Raw genomic sequence first — 20,972 nt, 5'->3', positions numbered from 1 at the left:
AGGAGTAGTAGGGGGGAGGGAGAGACAGTACTTGTCAAGTTACATGTTATTGACAGTCATCTGTGGGACTTCCCACATTCCTCATTAAAGCAACACATCAGAAACGAAAAGGAAAAACAAATCAAGCTATTGTTTCATTTGATTTCTCCACTAAAACTGATAAATTCCTTCCTAGAGTGAAGTGCTTACACCCTCCAGAGAGAAAAATAAAGAGGTGACAGAAACAGCTTGTTTCAACAAAGAAAAACATTACGGTCACGTATGTTTCCACAACTAATGTGCACTGCCTCTGTTACCTCATTTTCTTCTCCAGAAGGCATGTTTGCTTTACCCTGGAAAAAGTCATATGGTCAACCCTAATTTCTTGAGTAGGTTTTAACAAAAATTTAGACACTAACACTTAGTGGCATATTCCCTTCACTGGAGGGTTCAGGCCAGTTTGGATACAGGTCGATTACCATCCTTTTTTTAAAGGAACTGCAATTCGTGTCAGCAACAACCCACTTCAACAGTTGTGTCAAAAACCGGCCTGGATTGCTGGTGTTTCCTACCAGCAGGTGGCCCATGAAACAGAGCCAAAGAAAACTGCATTACAGCGTGAGAGATTCCTAGAAAAACATCTCCATTTAAATACTACACTCTGCAGTAGTATCTTTACTATATCAAGTATCTTTAAAATAAAAAGTATTTTAAGTAATGATGAGTATTTTGCAGGATGAAGGGGAGCAATTGCATCAGATTATTAAAGTCTTTGGCACTCACTTTGTTAATCTTGGTCCTCCTGGTGCCAAATAGACCACTCTCTTAAATAAAAAGCAGAAGCATGAAAGAATAATCTGTTCACACTCTAAATACAGAGTACTAATTAGCTAAAGTAGACTCTATTTGTCCTTACAGTTCTTCACTAATCACACATACACTTTGCACCTCAGAATTCAAGATAATTTACATGTTGGAACATCTCCCCCCATACAACTAAATCTCTGTACATCTGAATACGCAAATACTCCAGGTGCTCCTTTAATGATGACAGAGGTACCAGATGGCTGCATATTTGCTAAGAACTTGTTCCTATAAAGTTTGGCAAAGACTTGTCGTCATAAGGTCCAATATATTTTCTACACTTCAAAACCATAAGGTTACAGGCTTGAAAAGCTATTCAGTTTCCCCTTCTCCCAATCTGCCAAAAAAGTCTTTATTAGACTTTCATTACTGGATACTTAATACCCCAGCATGGGAGCAGTGCTCAAAGATCAAAGAACAAATGTCAGACATTATGGAAGTGCCTAAGTGATTAAAGCAATTTCCTACTGCTTTAAATAAGCCTTGTGCTGCTACGTTACCTCACACAGATCTGCACACTTACATTAGAGCCACCCAAGATAGCTCCAGACCATCTGGCATTCCTGCACAGCACAGACCCATGCAGGGGCATCAGCTCACGTAGCAGAAGCAGGACAGCCACAGCACTTTCTTGGGACACCCCCAACATACCCTTTCGCCAAGGACAAAATGGTTGCACTGGTTGCACCATCCACTCATCCAGAGCTCCCAATGGGGCATCATGCTGCAGCTCCAGAGACTTACCCAACCATGTCCTTCGCAGCTTTCTACCATTTACCCTTTCTACCATTTACCCTTTTGCAGCTTCTAACCATTAAGAGCCCAAACTCTTACTTACTCATAAGAGCGAAGTCACACCTGACCCCAAGAAAAAGAGCACAGAATTCAGAGAATGAATCCAGCTCTTAAAAAAACATAAATCCCCAAAAATTAAAAACCACAAATTACAAAACAATTAACCAGCACTAAGCAAGATCAAATTTTTATAGTCTAACGAATGTTTCCAAAGTACAAAAACCTTTATAGGCTGAGATGAGGACTTTCACTTCTGTACCTGTGAGTGATACCGAATGACAGGAGCTTGCAGCAACTGTCTTCACCTTTATATCTTCCAGGCCTAGAGAAAAATTAGTCTCATCAATTTTGCATAGCAGGTGTCATTTCATGCACAGACATGCATACAAGTGTAACATGATGATGATGAATTTTATAACAAAAGCCTCTGCTTTTGGACCACAAACATTGCAAGACTATAATTTTCCTCCACAGATTATGACCTTGTACACCCATTCTATCCTTCAGATACTCCACTACATGTTTATAATACCAGGTTGCATCATAATAAAAGGATGCTACATATCACTCCAAATTATATTTCTGTTTTATCAGCCTTACAAAGGGGTCAGAGTCCTGGGTTACCTGTTACTTCACAGGGTTCCTTTGCTGTCAAGAACAGGGGAAGGGTTTTCCCTGGGTTTGCACGCTTCGCCTGAGCTGCCATGCCAGTTCCCCATTGAAGCACCAAACCGCTCTCTTTCCAGAGGAAACACAGATAGAAACAATTAAAACACATCAACCATTAACGAAATCACGTAACTCATTAATCAGTCTTAAAGGTATATTCACGTCATTTTCACTTATTCAAATTATATTTTAAAATATCTTTATGCTAAAAACATATGGATAACTCTGGTGAAGATATAAAGCAACAAACAGTTGTAGTCTCATATAGGTAAGAAAATTAAGTAACCTGTCTCACCTCTGAGGACTATATTAGGACATTACTGAGGACTCAGTAACGGATGTACCACAGCTGTGGCACCTCAGGAATGGATACAATTTATTTATTACTATAAGTTCTTTGCACTTTCTTTTCCCTGTTCTGCTCTTCATGACAATCTGTTAGTGCAGTCCAGCACACTGAGGGAGTGAAGTCACTTGTCTTCTCCTGAGGAGCTTCCAGAGACTTCACCTGGCTCTGAATCAAGATGTTCACTGAGTGCAGAGTGCAGTGAAGCTTAATTCCCAGTATTCATACACACACACCAGAGAGTACACTCTTCTCAAGCATCTCCTTTGCATCTTCAGCTGGACTCCACTACCTGGAATCTACACCACAGCTCATGCAAAACCACATCAAGCAAAAGAGCATTTATGGTTGGTTGTTTCTAAATTTTAACACAACCATGGCAATTGGAAAGTTTTGATTTATACAGTTATTCCATGAACAAACTCAAAATCTGTAAGAACAGGAAAAATATTTAGATGTTATGACCCCCCCAAGTACACACACAGCAGACAGTGGAAGAAAGATCCAGAGGACCAAATATTTCAAAGGCATGTGGGTGAAATTAACTTTGAGTAGATCCTGTCCCTCCCCATCCCAATAAAAAAAATCATTCTTGTGATTTTTCCAGGTGTTGATTTCAATTACATCATTAAAAAAAGGACACATTCCACATGCAGTTCCATTTTGAAACAACTTATACAAACCTAAACCTAACATTTTGCATGATATAATTAACTCAAAATATTAAGAAGATATTTTGATTGACCAGAAATATTTTTTCCAGAAAAAGCCTCCTTTTGTGTTTTGTTTCAGAATAGGAGAAAATAAATCAGTAAGTTTTACACTCATCAGAAAATTAACTTGTTAATTAACTCTCCCTCTTAGTTCTTGGAGAACACTTCTTCACCACTAATTTCCAGGAAGATGTTTCCAGTATGTTTATTATTCATGTTAATTTGTACCAAAATCTACTATAAGACTTTCAGGAGTATTTTCCCTATGTTATTTTAAATAAATAGAAGATAAAATAAATCTAATCTTCCTTACCTCCCTCTCCTCATCTAAGTCATTAAAACTCCATTTTATTTGTTATGGAAATGATATTAAAATTATGACATATTTACCTGTAGCAGCAAGGGCATGTCTCAGTCCTGCAGCAACATCTACCACCTTCTCTTTGAGAGACTACTCAAATAAAAGAAAACTCTATTTTAGTTGCTTCTTGCATTTAGTGCCCCTAAACGAAAAATATGCCAAAAAGAAATGCAACACTATGAAAATATACTAGTTCTCGCAATTTCAGCCTGCATGTCATAATGCATGTTAACATTTTATATCAAAAAGGAAGTAAATTTTGGCTAATAAAAATTAGTGGGAACGTCTAAAAAACTAACCAACCAACCAACAACAACAACAACAAAAACAACAAAGCAACTGAAGCAACTGGATGTACAATTCTGTGGCAAGAAATAAAAGCCACAGTGAAAGTTTTCACACAAAAGAAGGAACTTTGGCAATACAAATGTTTATTTCTTAATTTTAACACAGTGTTCCCTAAGAATTACACCCAAACTTCCACAGCAAATCCCAGTGACAAGCAGTAATGAGTTTCTTCAAGCTGTTCAGCCTTACCAAGTCCTGCAATCACAAACAATACCACTGATAGTACTACCTACACCAGTGAAGGTTGCCCAATATGATCATGCAAAAGAAAACTATACCAAGTCATAAGTGTATAAAATCAGTGAGTTGAGGTTGCACAAGGTACTTCAATTCTGTTACTTCTCCACTTCTGAGTACTCTGCAAATTCATTATTCTTCTCACAGACATAACACTGTTTAAAATATTAATAGATGGCATCAAGCCCAAGCAGTTAACAGGATAAAAACCAAAAGAGAAAATATTCTAGATGAATGAATGGTCTCCACGGTCAGGTAGAAGACAGATTCAGATTAGCATTGTCAGTACTACCATTCTACTATACCGGAATGATACTCCCAGGAAACATCAAGGATACAGAAATGTCAGGTGAGTCAGAAACTTATTTAAACTTACTGGCTTATAACTAACAACAAGAAAGCTTTTCTGATGTTACAGAAGTCTCAGCAACTACTACTTTAAAAGTTTTAAAGCAATTAATTTGAGGCTATATTCTGAGCTCCCCAGTCACACTCAGCAGTACAAGTATCACCTACACATCTCACCATGGACTCCCACATGACGTACAGGAACGACATGAGCTACGCTGTCAGAGCTTTACAACTGAAGATACTCAACAACAGAGAAATTGTTATGTAACTTTTCAACCTATTTCACTGGAAGCTGATATTGTTTGGTAAATATTGGGGGTTAGATAAGAAATCAGTAAATGTACCTGTCAGTTCCTTTACATGCAAAAGTAAAAATCATTTTTAACTCAAAAGTGGTAAAATTAAAGTTTATTCTCCCAGGTCTAGTTTTCCTGCAGTTACATACTTTATCACACTATTATTATATTGGGGGTGACCCAGCTTATTTTTTTCTCTTTTTACAGCCAAGAAATAATACCACAGCCCTCATTTGGGTAGAACTCTGACAGTTATAAATACACTCAAAAAACAACACATACTTGAAAACCAGAACAAGAAGCACAAGAGCAATAGATCAAAAGAACTGGCATAGCTAGTTTTGTTGAACTGCATCATGCAGTTTGTTTATTTCAGGGGTGGACTGTTTTTCATTTGTTTTGAACTGTTCAGCACAAACCTTCAACAAGGTACAGTGAAGGCGAATACCCTTCACATAGCAAAACATATCTAGTATCTTACAAACTTGAGGCAAAACTTCAGCTGGAATAAATTTGCACAGTTTCACTACCTTCAGTATCACTGCATCATTTGAGCATCTGATTCATTCTGCAGATGTTATCAAAACACATTATGAAATGTTATGAGCCCCAGAGAAAGAGACAACTCGCTGTCAGAAGTGGACAACTTCATACAAGAAAAGCAGTCTTAGCTTATTATTTCTGGGTCAATTACTGTCTTTGGTCCTTTACTTTCTAAGTTTACTATAAGAGTAACTCTATAAAAAGTAGTAACTCTATAAAAAAAATAGTTGAAGAGTCTGGCTCAAAGCCCACCGAGGTCAGACAACCTTTTTAAGTTGCCAGAAGCAATATAAAGCACATAGCTCTAAAGCACAATCCCTTTTAAATCTTTACCTCAATCTTTTGTGGAATCAAGCACGGACCTGAAATTTGAGGAACTCCTAATTGTCCAAAAGAGTTAGACCCACAGGACAGAACTTCACCAGATCCTGCAAAATGAAGAGTCAGAGCTCAATTAGTAAATCTGTGAGCAAAAGCAAAGCACTGTGACATTCTAACATGCAAAATATCATCGCTGAGTAGCTCAAAAAAGGACCCAACATGTCCTGTTACAAAGTCCCTGAGGCCACATGCTTCTGGTCTGACACACCATTTTCAGTAAAGGTCTGAAGTTCACTGGGATACAAGAAATGCGGAATAATTTAGTTCACAAGGCAAGTATCTTAAAACCAGTAAGTGCCTGTGCATCACAAAAGCAATAGGGCTGTGGAACTTTCAGAGTGTTCCTTATGTCAACAAATTTCTTCAGTTCTTACAGAGGCAGATTTACCTACTAATATAATTGTAAAATCCCAGCCACAGGCAACTTGTTTTACACCAAAGCCGGACACAGCAGTGCACAAAGTAAAATGCAGTACATCATCCGTGTGATTCAATCCCAACTGCCCATGTCTGTTATGGCCACATACAAAAAGTTCTCCTGCACCTAGAAGAAGAAGAAAAGAAAAAAAGAAATCACATTTCACTTCACAGACTAAAAAGACAAGCATACATCCATTATCTTGATCTGTTACATTAAATAGGTTAAGAAGCAGTCCTCACATAGCCAAAACATAACCACAGAAGATAAGCAAAACAGGAATTTCCCCTATTTCCCCCAAATATTAAGTTAATTGGCATGGGAGAAGCCTGTTTTGCGACTAAGAACTGGTAATTGCTCAGGAACAGAACCCACAGGTAGGTGGCAGCATCAAATCAACAGGGAAACGAAAAAAAATGTTTAGAAGTCACACACTCCTTACAAGAGCAACGTTTTTACCAGTGATAAGTGCAGAATGTCCCCCTCCTCCAGTAATGCTTTTAATGTCTTGACATTTGCAGGAAACATCTTTCAGTGACTGAGGTACCAGCACATCCTCTTTATGACCAAGACCAAGTTGTCCATAGCTGTTTGCACCCTTCAAATACACACAGAAAAATAACATATTTAAAATGTGTTAATAGAAAGAGAGAAACATCTGCTGCCAAGAGTGAATAAGCTCACTGGGGAAAGGTCACAGGTTAACCTGCCAGTATTTGCTCCTGAAAATCCCTCAAAATGGCAATCTTCATTCTTACTGCTGTCACACAGGACCCCCAAAATTCCAGACCAGGACTGTCCTATATTTGCTATCATTAAGGTTGCCCTTGCAAGCCCAGTATTTTAAGAAACATACTGGAATACATCCTGGTAAGACTTTAACTGCAGGCTAACAGTTGCTAAGGAGGAAAGCTTTGTTATCAGGATGATTACCACCCATTTAATTTTAACGTTAATGCTTCCCATTCATCACTAAGATCTTACTCCTGCCAATGCTTTCTGGCAGTCCACCTCCAAAATGAGACCAGAAAGACATGTTACCTTATTCTGGAACCCATACAAGTAAAATAGAAACACTTATCCCTCATTAACTAAGTTGTCTAGCTTAAATTGGCCAAATGAAAATATACCAATTGCAATAATTACAAATTTATAAGTACAAAATTATATTCATTAAACAAATCACATAAAGCAACCACTGACAACGAGGTAACGTGTCAAGGAGTTCCTCAGCCAATGTAAGCTGTTAAGTGTCCAACATTTTGAACAGCAACCCTCACCCGCACAGGTGGACTCAGGAACTTTCCCAGCCCACACACGGCAGTAACAGCAGTGCTCAGCACCCACACTGCCCCCCGCTAGTGATGCCCAGGAGGCCTTTCCCTGCCTCACCTGTGCTCCCCCTGCCCAGCTGCTCTCTGTTTGCCCCCTGCACCCTGGCACAGCACCTGGTGCATGTTAGAAAGACATTTGGTACCTACTCACAGCCCAATGCTTTTGTCTAAAATGTTGTGATTTCTGTAGGTACAAAATGTTTATTGCTAAATGTATCCTTTTAACCTACACCAGCTGCTGCATCAGGGTGTGGGGGGTAAATAGTTACAGGTGGCTGAAATGTCAGGATTTGAGCTCAACAGGCAGACCAAGTTGTTGTCTCACAGTCACCACTAGTGGTAGACAGTTTTAGAGTGCATTACTACCTCGACATAATTCTTTTTAGACAGTGTATCATAAGCTCTCACTTGAGCCTACAACTTGTGATGAATTTTCAAGCCTTCAAAAACAGGCAAGCTGGAACAAGGTACAGAAAGAAAAGAGGTGCCTGGGGAACTGAAAGCCACATGTGTGGACCATAACGCTAACAAACCTGTCTTCAGTCACCTTTCTGAGGCTGATGGGTTATTACCAAACACAATTACTACCAGGTAAAAGAAGCTAACAAGGAAAATAGATACCCATTTAATGGCTTTTAGACCCCTTTGTTCATCAGGTAAAATCATGGTTCTGACGCACCACCGCCAAAAAAAAAAAAAAAAAAAAAAAAAAAAAAAAAGAAGTATTTATTTGGAAGAGCTCAGGACGTCACGCAGGCCACACACCTGAAGTGAACGGTGGTTCCGCCGGTGCTCCGGCCGAGCGGCGGCAGCTCCGTGAGCCCGGGCCCGAGCAGCGCCCCGGCCCCGTAGGTACCGGCCAAGGCGCAGCCCGGCCCGGCGGGGCAGCCGCCGCACCACAAACCTGCAGCCTCCCCGCGAAGCGGCAACGAGCCGGTGAACCGCGACGGGGCGACGCATCGCAACTGAACCACGGCGCCTGTTTTATTCTTCGGGGCAAGGGGAACCTTGGCCCACCCGTCCCCAGGGAAGCGCACCCGGCCCCGGTTCCCCCGCAGCATCCCCAGGGAGGGCGAGCGGCCGGGCTCCGCGTCCCGCCCGCCGCTCCCTGAGGGCCGCGCCGCTGCGCGGGGAGAGGCGCCACCTAGTGGCCGCGGGGCAGGAGACGGCCCCAGCTCCCCCCCAGCCTCCCCTCACCGCGCCGGGCACCGCTCACCCAGGCGAACAGCAGCGGCTCCATAGGGCCAGCGATCCCTCGCCCTTCCCGCCGCAGGCCGGGGAGGAAGAGGCGGAGCGGGGGCGGGCTCCGGCGGGGCCCCGCCTCACCCGGAGCCGCCGCGCACCGGGGGTTCTGCGGGGAGTGTGGCCGGCGGGTACCGGTGGGCAGTGCCGTGACGGCTTCGCCTGTTGAGCGCCCTGTCAGGGCGGGAAGGACCGTTTGACCCTCTCAGCACCCTTGGGAGCGCTTGGGGGTGGCTGTGGCGGACAGCGGCCGTCCCGGTGCCCCCCGGCCCCCAGCGCTGCCGTTCCGCGGACAGCACCGGCAGCTCCAGCCCCGGCTGCCGCCTCCGCGGAAACTCCCGAAAAACCCGAGCGGCCGGTCCCGCCGGTGCTGAGGAGCCCCACGGGCGGGCTGCGGAACCGCTCAACACCACCCGCTCCGAGAGGACAAAAAAAAGACTAAACCTTTAGAAAAATGAGGGGAAAACAAATCACTTCTCAAATGAATTTATACAGTTACGAAGGGAATTAAGGCACATGCGTGAAATACTTGAACCATGGTATAAAACATATAAACCCTAAGTCAGAAGTGGGTGCTTTGTTTTTATTGCTGCAGTGCTGAATGAAAGGGTTTTTTGCTTGCAAAAATTAACAACAAGTAATGTATTTCATTGACATTTAAAACTTCCACAGTCGTTCAAAATATTTAAATTATTGCTGTTCTACATAGCCAGAAGGTTTGGATGTGTGAAGCCAAACATACATGTTGTTAATGCTGCAGAAATGCATCTTCCCTGTATTACTTTTAGCAGTTTACTTAAATTTTTGCTACACAAGTACAAATAAACAATTGCTGTTTTTCCAAACTATTCATTTATCAAGTATAAAGTTTCCTACTTGAAATGTATACATAGTTCAGACAAAGGTTTGAAGTAACACAGACCTATGTATATTTCAACAACACAATAATCCCAATGTTTTTTAAAATAGAGCTGAATATTAACTTATCACAGAAGCAGACAAAATTGATCCTCCCTTACTACTCACTTATAATAAGGTTTCTTTAGAAAGACAAAGCTCCTAACATCTATTTTAAAGTGTAACAAACTGCAAATGTTGTGGACCATATTTCAATGTCTTAAATGCTCTTTAAAAAGTTATGGTGGGTTAATAGTCACAGAAAAAAAGAAAATTAAAGCATCAACATTTGATTTAAACAATGACTATATTTGGAAAGATTGGGCCAGAGATTGCTTATGGAGCAGATGTGGCCTACTAGAAAGCATATGAAACTCAAACTGATTTTCAAGCAGAGGTTCATGAAAGTCCTTTCAAGTTCTCAAACTCCTGGGCTGGTATCTCCAGTGTATTTAAGTTTTCAGTCCATTTTTCCAACGACCTTCACAGCGGCAAGTTCTGAATTTCCCAATAAGCTCTACCTATGAAGAACCAGTGCCCAGCATGCTATTAAATGCACCCTGCACCTCACAGATCTTTCAAATATATCGTATATCCTGTACGTATATTCGTTTCATTGACAGGGCCAGCAGAAAGAGGAGCCAACACAGCTTTATACAGATATGCAGGATGCTTTAAACTATGAAGTCCTCAAAACTGGGAGGTTGGCTACTGTGTGATAGAGACAATTCAGCAGGACACTGCTTCCCACCACTTGTACAGTGCTCTTTGGAATTACATACACTTTATGCTACAAGGCAGTTTGTTGCATTCACAGCCACAGAAATCCAGTGAAATGCTTGGGCCTTGCAGTTATCATTTGTTTGATGGACAATGGAGGCATTCAGGCCTAGTAAAGAAGAAACAAAACATACCATTCTGCAGCTTGTGCAGGTCCAACTGAACAAGCAATCAATAGGATACTTAATGTTACAGAAAGCCAGACTAGACTAAGAACTTTGGCTGTCATTTTAAAATTTGATGTTATTTTAGAACCAATCAAGCTATTTGAATATTAAATTGTAATTTCAAAATTGTTTTAGGCTTTGTGCTAAGTCATACCTCATATCTTGCTATAATTTTGCTAAATTAATTCAATCAGTTCTGTAAGGAAGTTCTTCCCCCAGGTGCAATATCAAGGACAGCAACAACAATCCTCTCTGAGCCAACAGCAATCTCTTAAACAGGATTAGGATTTGATGCAGCAGCTCTGTGACTCTGCTTATACTAGAAGCAAGCCAAACAGCACATCTGAAATTCTTTGGGGGCAAGACTGATCCCTTTGAAAGTTAGATTTGACTCCCTCAATTTTGTCATGAACCTCCAGCTATTTGTGTCCTGGTGCCTGCATTGTAATCATTCTACTTTTAAACTTAGTAGCATAGACTTAGAAGCACAGATTACTATGGCTTCTACACCATGAAGTCTGCAATGCTTTAAGATTAGTAGCATAGATTCCTGGAGTCAGAAACAGACATTTCCCTATGGCGAATTATTCCATTATTGCCTCACAAACCACCTTCTGCAGCACCTGGTCTCAACCTTGATCCACAGACCATACTTCTGCTCCAGTCTAGCGCATTCTCTGCTCCCCCATCAGTTTCACAAAGGCAACTCCAGGCCTTTTTTTATCCAAGGAGGTGGGAGGAATACATTCTGTAAGGGACTTCACACAGAGAAACAAGATAAAGTGATTATCCTTATGGGCCATTCACTCTTCCATTTGTAAAGGAGAAAGTTCTACATACAACACATTACATGCCTAGAAATAAATCAGCAGGGAAAGGAAGGAGTGCACCACACTGCTGACAGGGGTGTTAAACTTCCAGCTGCTTGCCCATCTTGCTGAGAGCATCGCTGACAATGTCCAGCTCATGACGTAGCTCATTCACCACACTGGCAATGCTCTTCGTGTCTTTCAGGATCTGCACACTTTGAGTATATGGATTGTACTTCACACCAAATGGGCGCTTGATGGTTTTTGCAAACTCTCTATTCAAGTTAAAAAAGAAGAGAGGGAGTTATAAACAAAACACAAAGGCATCCTCTCCATGCAGTCAGTATCAAAAACCACTTTTCCGAACTACTTACTTGCTTAAAAATAGTTGTAATTGTTATATAGTTCATCATCTTTCCCACCCAGTACATAGAAGACCAAGCAAATACTAATCTCAGCATTTCAACACCATGAAAGATAGTTGTAAAGCTTTGGTAAGAATAAAAGGGTTTGGTGCTGCTCCTGAGAGATGGGCAAAGTCAAACCTGCTTTTATATAACAGGGGAAAAAAGAATTCCATACCTCATCTTCTCCTTTGCTTCTTCAAAACTTTCAGAAACAAAGTAGACCTCCTGGAAAGTTGTAATGAGGCATTCTTGCTTGCAGGTGACCTTTGGATCAAAAGGCTTGACCTTGGCACTGCCAGAGAGCGAGTGCTGGTAACATAACATGTTACCGATGTGGCAGAGGAACATCACCACCCAAACAAATCACAAGGAAGAGGACATGAGGGATGTAGAATAGATTAAAAAAAAAAAAAATGAAGTGAGACCATACTTAGTGCATTGCTTCTTAAAAATTTTATCTGCAGATGAGCAGTGGTTAAAGCTTAACAAACAATAACTTTGAAGTCATATTATAGTCTGGGTGAAAAAGGGATTCCTCAGACACAAGGGTCATATGTAAAAAAGAACAATATTTTCAGAATCTGGTTAAACCAGCAAAGATTCATTACGAAATTAGTTAATTGGAACCTAAAGTTAAGAAATACCAGCCAGCTAATGCTTCCTGTGAAAGACATGAGAGCTGCTCAGTAATGGTGACAGTACATTTGCTTAAAGTCTGCTAGTTATCTAGGAGTTGTCAAATTATACTTCAAAAAACACAGGGAAAAACAATGACAATAGTAATCAGGTACAAATAAAAGAGGTAAATAAGCAGTAGATATTACCTTGAGCTCACTAATTGAAGAGAGCAAGCCAGCCCCATAAACTCGTAGCTGTCCCTCTTGCTTGCACAAGCCAAACTCTACAGTGAAGAAGTAGCACTGAAACAGAGAATGGAGTAAAACAATCCAGCCTTCAGCAAAGATACAATGGTGAACTAGATGGGGGCATTTCTTTTTGTAGGTAGTGTCAAATAGTTGCAAATATCAGACGGTCATCACTTGTGTATCCTTCTCAGATATTTAAAGAGGAGAGAAGCCAGAACGGAAGGGTGAAGAACCACAGGACTGCATGTTTCTCATAAGAAAAATTGATATTACAGATCACCTAGCTAGGAGAGAAGCTATTAATATCAGTAGGAACATCAAGATGTGAGTCTGTTTTGACAAATACTGTAATGACTTGACATCGTCAGCTTGAAAGAAACACTGTCTAGAGAGGATCTTTGAGCAAAAACTTCAGCCCACTACAGTTTGTTTCCCATTTGATTAGTGGCCTGTAAAATTAAAGACAATTAGTTTGCTGGATTTCAGGATTTCTGCAGGTATATGGAGAGAAACACTATTTTCATAGATGGCTTAATTCTGCTCCTCCTGAAGGTAGTAGGAATTTCACCACTAGATATATTAGGTGGGGAAAAAAATTAAAAAGCAGCACGCCCATTCTTTCATAACTGGCATCAACTATTTTTCATCTAAATTTAATTTGCACCTTAAAATATTTTGGCCAAAGCATCCAGAAACTGACATCCAGGAAATAAGATTAATTTCTATTATTTTCATTAACTAGCTGAAAAGTATCTGATGCTAGTGGTCATCACATTCAACGAAAACATCATATCATTTCAATTCATTCTACACATTAAAGAAATAGATTACTTTTAAAATAATTGAATCATGTTCCCAGAAGTGAAAAGATTTTGTTTGGAAGAAGCAGACCATAGAATTTCTATCTGGAAGAAGTGATCTATCACCAGAAGTTGCACCCTTACTTGATAGCCAAGTTAAGAAAAATACCAGTCATATCAACCTTAAAACGCATTTTTTTCCTAGTGTGGAAAATTGTTATATGCCCTAAAAGACAAGAAGCCGTGAAACACATAGGTCTAGCAGCTGATGTGGCTAATGTTGATACAAAGCTCCAAATTTATTCGATGGTGTGGGATCAGCCTAGTAAAGCATGAAGCTTTCAGTGGATCACCAGACACTGAAACACTCACTGTTGCCAGTTTTTGGACAGCCTCATCTGATGCCCCAAGTGAAGCAAGTCCAATTTCCTGGGAGAACTGAGCAAAACTGGGTTCAGCCAAAAGAGGGACATGGCCTAGGAGCTCATGGCAGGTGTCACTGGAAAAAGAAACAAAATAAGAAACCTCATTGTCTGTTTTTGTGGTAGAGTCAAAAAGCAGCACCACTGAACAGATACAGTGTCTCAGAATCACAGAATCATTTCGGTTGGAAGAGACCCTCAGGATCATCGAGTCCAACCATAACCTAACTCTAGCACTAAACCATGTCCCTAAGAACCTCATCTAAACACCTTTAAAACACCTCCAGGGATGGTGACTCCACCATTTCCCTGAGCAGCCTGTTCCGATGCCTGACAGCCCTCTCTGGGAAGGATTTTTCCAGTATCCAGTCTAAACCCCATCTGGCACAACTTGAGGCCATTTCCTCACGTCGTATCACTTGCTACTTGGGAGAAGAACCCAACGCCCTCCATGCTACAATTTCCTTTCAGGTAGTTGTAGACAGTGATAAGGTCTCCCCTCAGCCTCCTTTTCTCCAGGCTGAACAGTTCCAGTTCCCTCAACTGCTCCTTGTAAGACTTATGGTCTTTAACTTGCATGAAACTATGTAATATCCAAAAGACAGTCATCAATCACATTTAGCTGAAAGCAATTGAGCAGGTCATAGCAGCTCTATGTAGGTACATAAACTCAGATTTTCAAACAAAGCTATCTAAAATTAAGATATGAACTCCACAATGTCATCAGTAAGAACTCTCCTATAACATGCTGTACTTTTGAAAATACCAACCTTATGGCACTTGAGCACGCTAAAATTTCATTACATTCAGCATGAAGCCTGAGCCTTCAGCACCTTAAATAAGTTTTCTTGCTGGTGTGCTTAAGCGGCTTTTAAGCTGGGCTCTGAGCAGTGAGATTCAAAACTCTCTCAAATTCTACCCCCAAGATTTAACGACTCACGGCTCTGGTGTATAAAGAGGGTCCGAGCTGTGTCTAACATATTGAGTGCAGTGAAAAACTCGGAATGCTAATCCTGCCAAGAAGTCTCTGGGCGATAGATATCCAGCAACAGGGCGAATGGTAAAACCTGTGCGTTCTGAAAAGGAACAGAGGAATTGTACATTAGTTTTATGTAGAATTGCGCAATGTTCCCACCTTTCCTGCTACAACTGGGGTGAAAGCCACAGCACTCTCTTGGCTCAGGAGCATGTAAGAAAATCAGACACAATTAGAAAAATTAGGCCTAAGCTTGAGAATGACTAAGAGTTAGTAAAAATATCCCTGTCTGTGTAAGTGTATCTGCTACATTTTCATGCCTAAAGCAGACACAATACGGCTAGGTATCTCTTTAGGCAGTCCTAACAGGCTCTTCAGAGGAAGCACTGCCCCTCAAATGTCACTTTTTGTATATAATCAAGACACAATACATTAAAACAGTGTTGGCCAAAAGGCCTCTTAAAGGACTGGAATGAATTACTAGCAAAAGTGACCAAGGATATTTTCTCGTGCCCACAAAATAGCAATGTGATTTGCAATGGACCTTAGTTCCTTTTTACATAAGAAAATTAGCATGTTACCTTTCAGAAAACAAGACACATCTTCCAGCTGGGGGATATTGTCTTCTCTGTACCCACAGTATTTGGTGAGCAAGGGTAAGTTTTTAAGGTACTCTCTGCAGGCATGAGTTGGGTAAAGCTTGTTAAGCTCTCGGTACACAGTCCCCCAAGTCTTGATCTCCTCCTCAGTGAATTCAATCTTAGGAATTGGGTCACCACTACAGGGAGAAGAAGAAGAAAGGACATTCCTGGTAAATCACTAATAACGGATGACTCATTTACCTACTATTACATACGGTTGTGACACCTGGTCAGGGTGTATTAGGCCCTGTCAAATACAGAGTGAGATCTGGTCTATGCCTGAAAGAGCTTGTAGGCTTGTCCTCTTCTCCACCTAAATCAACTGACAGGAATCTTTGCATTGGCCTCACTAGAGCCCGAAAGTTTCAGTTCTGTAAACAGTTTCTTAGGTGTTTAATGCCAATAGTAACATTTAAAATACCTGTATAACCTTTTACAGCTTCAGCAACTGAGAACACATCCGTTTCCCTGTTGGACTTCCCTGTCTGCAATTACTTCCTGTTACCTTTTTGATTTGTTTTAGAAAAAGAGAATTCCCTAAATCAACAACACATTGCATGGAATCAGCTAAATATACACATTAGGTAAAAAACATACTTCTATGCAGAGCAGACAAGCATCTGTCTGAACCTATTAATTGTAGTCTGTCTCCCCTACTTAGCCCTTAGGATCTTGATTAAAGTGGATTATAGCAAGTGTGTGACCTAAAGCCCACTGAAAGCAACAGGAGTTACACTGAGCTTCCACTGCCAGCCAGGTAACCAGCAGGGCAGATGCTTTCCCAAGGGAATCTCTGTTACCAACACACTAACAATAACGGGTTCTGTGCTGTGGTAACCAGTTGCATTAATACACAGTGCAGAGCTCTAGAAACCCACCATTTCTAGGTCATTTCCAACAGAGGAACTTGGCGCCTAAATTCAAGCAGGCAACAGCAACATGAAATCATGTTTTGAAAGAATTTACAGCACTGGGCTATGAAACTCTTACTGCTTTAAGAGCTCCTTCCCCCAAGCAGCTTCTCTAGAAAAAGAAGCTCTTCAAGTTTCTTTTCACAGAAAACTTCTTATCTACACATCACATGCAGTAATTTGAACCAAAAATGTCAAGTATTAACATTTGCCCAGAGAGTTTACTCACAGTGGTCAATGGGCTATATACTGGGGTTTGCCTCCCCTCCCTCTGCTTCGCAAAGGAGACCAATGTAACCCAGTCAAGTCAGTATGTCCTGGCACAGGCAGCTGTGCAACCTGTTGTTCACCTCTTCCTTTGTTGTACCCATTTGCAGAGGAGCAGGGAGGGACCAGAGTCCAAACTCACCGTGCTGCAGGAAGCGCACACTGGCATTGCTGCCCATCTGAGGATCAGTGCTGCCGCAGGTGCTATTAATGGCCGAGCAACCATGAGCTGATCCTCAGACTGATCAGAGGACCAGGGGCTGGAAGATGGCCTAGATCTACCTTTTAATCTTGTCTTACATCTCCCTTTGTTTTAGCCTTCCAGCTCTGATTGCCAAGCCAAGCACATCTCAGTGAGATCTGAGCCCAGGGAAGGTGAGCTCCTGCCAGGCCACTCTGCTGTTGTTTCTAGGCACCCAGAAACCTTAACTTGGAAGAAGTTGAGCTTACTGTTTATAGTTCATAGCAAGGTCTGCAAAATACTTTCGCCTCTTGCGATAGACATTGTCTTTGAAACCCTGGAGGGAAGGAGGAGAAAAACCAAGTTAAATGAGTTTCCAAGCTGCAGTACGTAAATTAATCAAGACACTTGAAATTTCTTCAGTCGGGAAATATAAAAGCATGCTGTGTAAGAATGAGAAGACAGAGCAGGAATCTCATAGCTCTCATTTAAAATGTTTAAGAACTGTGAACTAGGCAAATACTCCAATTTGAGTAAGGATCAGAGGTTTTGTACATGCAACTAAATATTCGTTACACAAGGATTCATTTTAGTCATATCAGGACTTAAACTTTGTTACTTCCTTGATTATTCTAAATTACAGAACAAATTGCCCATTTGCACTGCTCAAGTACCAATTTGTCTGCTCCAACTATAGAAAGGAAGAAAGAAAGAAAGAGGAGAAAACAAGCCCGTGTCACAACACCCTTTTTTTTTTTTTCTTAACTTGTATGTGACCACTCAGGGCCCAAACCTGGAGCCCTCGCACAGGAAAGCCTTGCAGAAAGGCGTGGGAGCTGAATTCAGTGACAGCCTTCCCTGAACTAGGAAAAAGATGAAGCCCCCAGAAAAGGTGCTCAGACACACAGAGGCGCCATTGAGGGGAAGGAGAGGGAGGAGGAAAAGCTGCAGGTTTTTTTTTTTTAAGTAAGCTCCACAAAGTACATTTTCACTAAGGACTGGGTGTAGCAGGGGGAAATACTTACTGGATGGTCAGCATCCAAATCGGACCCGTACATCAGCACTCTGTTTGCACACTTATCCAAATCTGAGATCTTCTTTGGAAACCAAGGGACATTCTCCATGTCTAGGGAACACATGGAATCCACAAAGTTATTAATAACGCCAAGCATGCTGAGGGAGGAAACGCCACTTTCAAGTTTGGCTATAAATTAAAAGGGTCATGAATAAGACAAGGGAGTCCACTGCCTATCTGGCAGCAGCCTACAGCTCAGACTTCCTCCTCTGTCCCTGCCACAGGCTGCCTGCAGAGCACAGCCAGCTCCAAAGCACACAGGGGAGGAAACAGTTAACACGGGTTTTCTGTGGCCCTTAACTGTTACTGCTGTTAGAGCAGCATCTAGAGACTCCCGCTGAGGCTTCACACTCTGCTGTGTGAAGCATCTACAGAGCCAAGTGTGTAAAGGTGCAGAGGAGTGATTTGCCTGTGGTCCCTGGGCAGAGTGGGAGCAGGTTTCAGTCCTCCCGTCCTGCTTTACTGACCATGGGAAACACAACGGTGCTGAGTGGTTAGGTCCCTCAGAAGCATCCAGGTCTGCTGGGGGATTTGTGGGGGCAGAGGAAGAGAAGGAGGCCCTGCAGCCTTAGAGATGCATCATTACAGTTTTGCTATCAACTTTTTTTTATTATTTTTTTTAAGCCCAAGAGCGTTTATAACCAAGCTCTTGGCAGAGCAGTTTTTCTGCCTCGATGCTCTTCAGTTTTCTTACAAAGGGCAGAGGGAGTGTTTAGATTGAAATTGCCCTTACTTAGGGCTAAAGTAAGCCATTTTTATCAAAGAGACCAGATCTCACCTTCCCCTACCTACCATCCTGCACCAAGCAGAGCGGCTGAGAAATACACGGGACCAACTTCTTGCTGCCCTGAATTCAGGCATCTCTCTAACTAGAAGCAAAGGCAAACAGGATGCAAAGCATCCTAAAGTTAAAAGGCACCTCTTTCATGCTAAGATAGGTAACCTGTTTCAATGAAAACTGGTAAAGGAAAAATAATTCAATCAGGAGCTACATAAGAAAGTTGCAGAACCTCATTGATGCCAGTTGTGCCATGCCAGTTGTGCCAGAAGGGATGGGAGCACAGACAGTGGACATGCAATTTGAACTGTCCCAAAACAGCCTCGATTCCTAGGTGACACCAGCCTAGGTGACCCTGCTCATACCAACCAAACTACACTCATTCTCAACACAGAAGCATAAACCTGCTAGCTATTGACTGAAAACACCACACAAATGCAGGTGGGGACACCATAAAAACACTTCAAGCCAACACATCCAAGAAGCGCATTTGCATCAGGACTGCCTTTTGTACTTACCGTCTTCCTGGACATTGAAATGCTCTGTTGGGTTCATAGACACAACGTTGACATGGGATTTCAGGAGCTGGAAGATCTCATTCAGTTGTTCCCTGTTACTGTCACAGTCAACAAAGATCTCAAACTCAGAATTTCGTCTCTTGGACTTCCGTGACTCAATGTGTACCAGATTTACATGCTTCTCCTGTTTTGTAAGAAGTAATGTTTTCAAACAGATTGACTGAAGATAATTGACTAAAAACTACAATTTGTTTTTCAAATGAATACTCTATTGCCATGGAATATTCACCACCTTGTGAAGCTATTTTGGTTAATTGGATCTCTTGATAGCAGTTTGCTTATTGGAGGGGGGTAAAATGGTTTGATTTTAAAAAGCCTCCCATTCACAAGAAAATGAAAGAGAACCTGTGTTCTTTCAATTTCATTTACATTCAGGAAGCACAGAAAGACACAGTCAGGACCTTTAAATTCATAGACCTGTTTCTTTCATCTCTTCCATAGGAAGCTGATTAGCAACTGGGTCTGGGGAAATTCACCAAAATGCCAATCAAGTCACCATATAATTATCTCACAGGCAAGCAAAGGATTTAAAAGCAGTAGTTTTCAGGGCATAAATTTCACTTTTATTTGAAAAATTGTTTAATCATACATCTTATTTGAGGAATATAGAGAAAATCCCAGTCTAAGACATCCAGCACCAGAGGACAGAGCAGAGTGGCACCGCGCATATTCCTCATGCAATACCTGCCTGGCAGTCGAAGGAGTGCAGCTGTGCAACTGCAGTTCCTCTGTCACCCTCAGTCCGCTAGACAGGGTGACAAGGGCACTGGACTCAACCCAGGGCAGGTCAGCACCACAAGTGTCCACTTGCCATTGGCAGGAGCTGCAGACCCACCTCTGACATGTAGAAGAAACAAGGAGTGCCAGTCCCCTTTTCATCAGGAGAAAAGACAAACCTACTCAGTCTTTAGTTGGTGCAGACGATATAATACATTTTGTGAAGATTTTCAGCCAGCCAGTATCTAATTTCCAAGGCATAAATTTGCCTTTGTGGGTAATTTTCAGTGCAAACTGGGCACCAGGCTAGGACTCAAATCCTTAATAAATGTATGTAATTAATCCTAGTGTGTTCCAAAACTTATCTCCACAACTTAAAAATATGGACCTGCTGTAGCAATGTGATGATTACACACCTGAAAGAGTTTTAATGCTTTTACAAGTCCTCCAACTTCATTCTTCAAGGAAAAAATTATGGCTGTTCTTCCTCTTTCAGATGCATGGTCTTCATTCTCTTTGTTATCTTCAATCATTATGTAATTTGACTTATTTAGCTAAATGCAAACCAAAAAAAAGATTTTTTTTTTTATTTTAATGGCTAATAGTGAAAAAGTGTAAAGTTTAACATTTCAGTTTGTCTTGGGGTAAAATTGTGCTTTTACTGATCAACCACAAAAGGAAAGGTGCCAATTAAATCATTACACAATAACAGGCATAAAGTTAGGCACACACAGAATCTGTGAAAGCTGAGAATGAAACAGATTTATTTTTTTAGTTGAATGATTTTATAGACATCTTTAATCATTTTCTAGAATGCAGCAAA

At 41.4% G+C, this 20,972-nt stretch overlaps 2 protein-coding genes across 2 annotated transcripts in view; both read right to left on the bottom strand.

Annotated features, from left to right (window-relative positions):
* The window catches only part of SERGEF (secretion regulating guanine nucleotide exchange factor), a 155,641-nt gene extending 146,684 nt beyond the window's left edge, over positions 1–8,957 (bottom strand). Inside the window, 7 exon segments of the mRNA XM_082059054.1 lie at positions 1,898–1,960; positions 2,263–2,376; positions 3,757–3,817; positions 5,836–5,930; positions 6,272–6,427; positions 6,761–6,899; positions 8,852–8,957. Coding sequence (XP_081915180.1) covers positions 1,898–1,960; positions 2,263–2,376; positions 3,757–3,817; positions 5,836–5,930; positions 6,272–6,427; positions 6,761–6,899; positions 8,852–8,875 — 652 coding nt within the window. The 5' untranslated portion in view covers positions 8,876–8,957.
* A 1,518-nt stretch (positions 8,958–10,475) lies between these two features.
* Positions 10,476–20,697, bottom strand: TPH1 (tryptophan hydroxylase 1). Its single transcript, XM_082058081.1, has 10 exons — positions 20,566–20,697; positions 19,373–19,556; positions 18,027–18,127; positions 17,271–17,338; positions 15,583–15,779; positions 14,966–15,101; positions 13,976–14,102; positions 12,762–12,857; positions 12,113–12,246; positions 10,476–11,805 (listed from the first exon to the last, which is right to left on the bottom strand). The coding sequence occupies exons 1-10, from the start codon at positions 20,680–20,682 to the stop codon at positions 11,631–11,633; spliced, it is 1,335 nt and encodes a 444-aa protein (XP_081914207.1). The 5' UTR covers positions 20,683–20,697; the 3' UTR covers positions 10,476–11,630.
* Positions 20,698–20,972: the final 275 nt, after the last annotated feature.

Source organism: Streptopelia decaocto (assembly GCF_964273445.1).
Source record: "Streptopelia decaocto genome assembly, chromosome: 7".
Lineage (NCBI taxonomy): Eukaryota > Metazoa > Chordata > Aves > Columbiformes > Columbidae > Streptopelia > Streptopelia decaocto.
Note: the sequence above shows the minus strand (reverse complement) of the source record. Positions and strands in the feature narration are given on the sequence as shown.

Bases quoted from the DNA above. Each gene is read 5' to 3' on its own strand.
- TPH1 (XM_082058081.1), bottom strand. From the start codon at position 20,682: ATGATTGAAGATAACAAAGAGAATGAAGACCATGCATCTGAAAGAGGA. The intron at 18,128-19,372 runs GTAAGTACAAAA...TGTGTTCCCTAG, and splicing joins TTTCAATGTCCAGGAAGACG to ACATGGAGAATGTCCCTTGG. The intron at 14,103-14,965 runs GTGAGTCGTTAA...TTCTTTTTCCAG, and splicing joins CCTCTTTATACACCAGAGCC to TGACACCTGCCATGAGCTCC.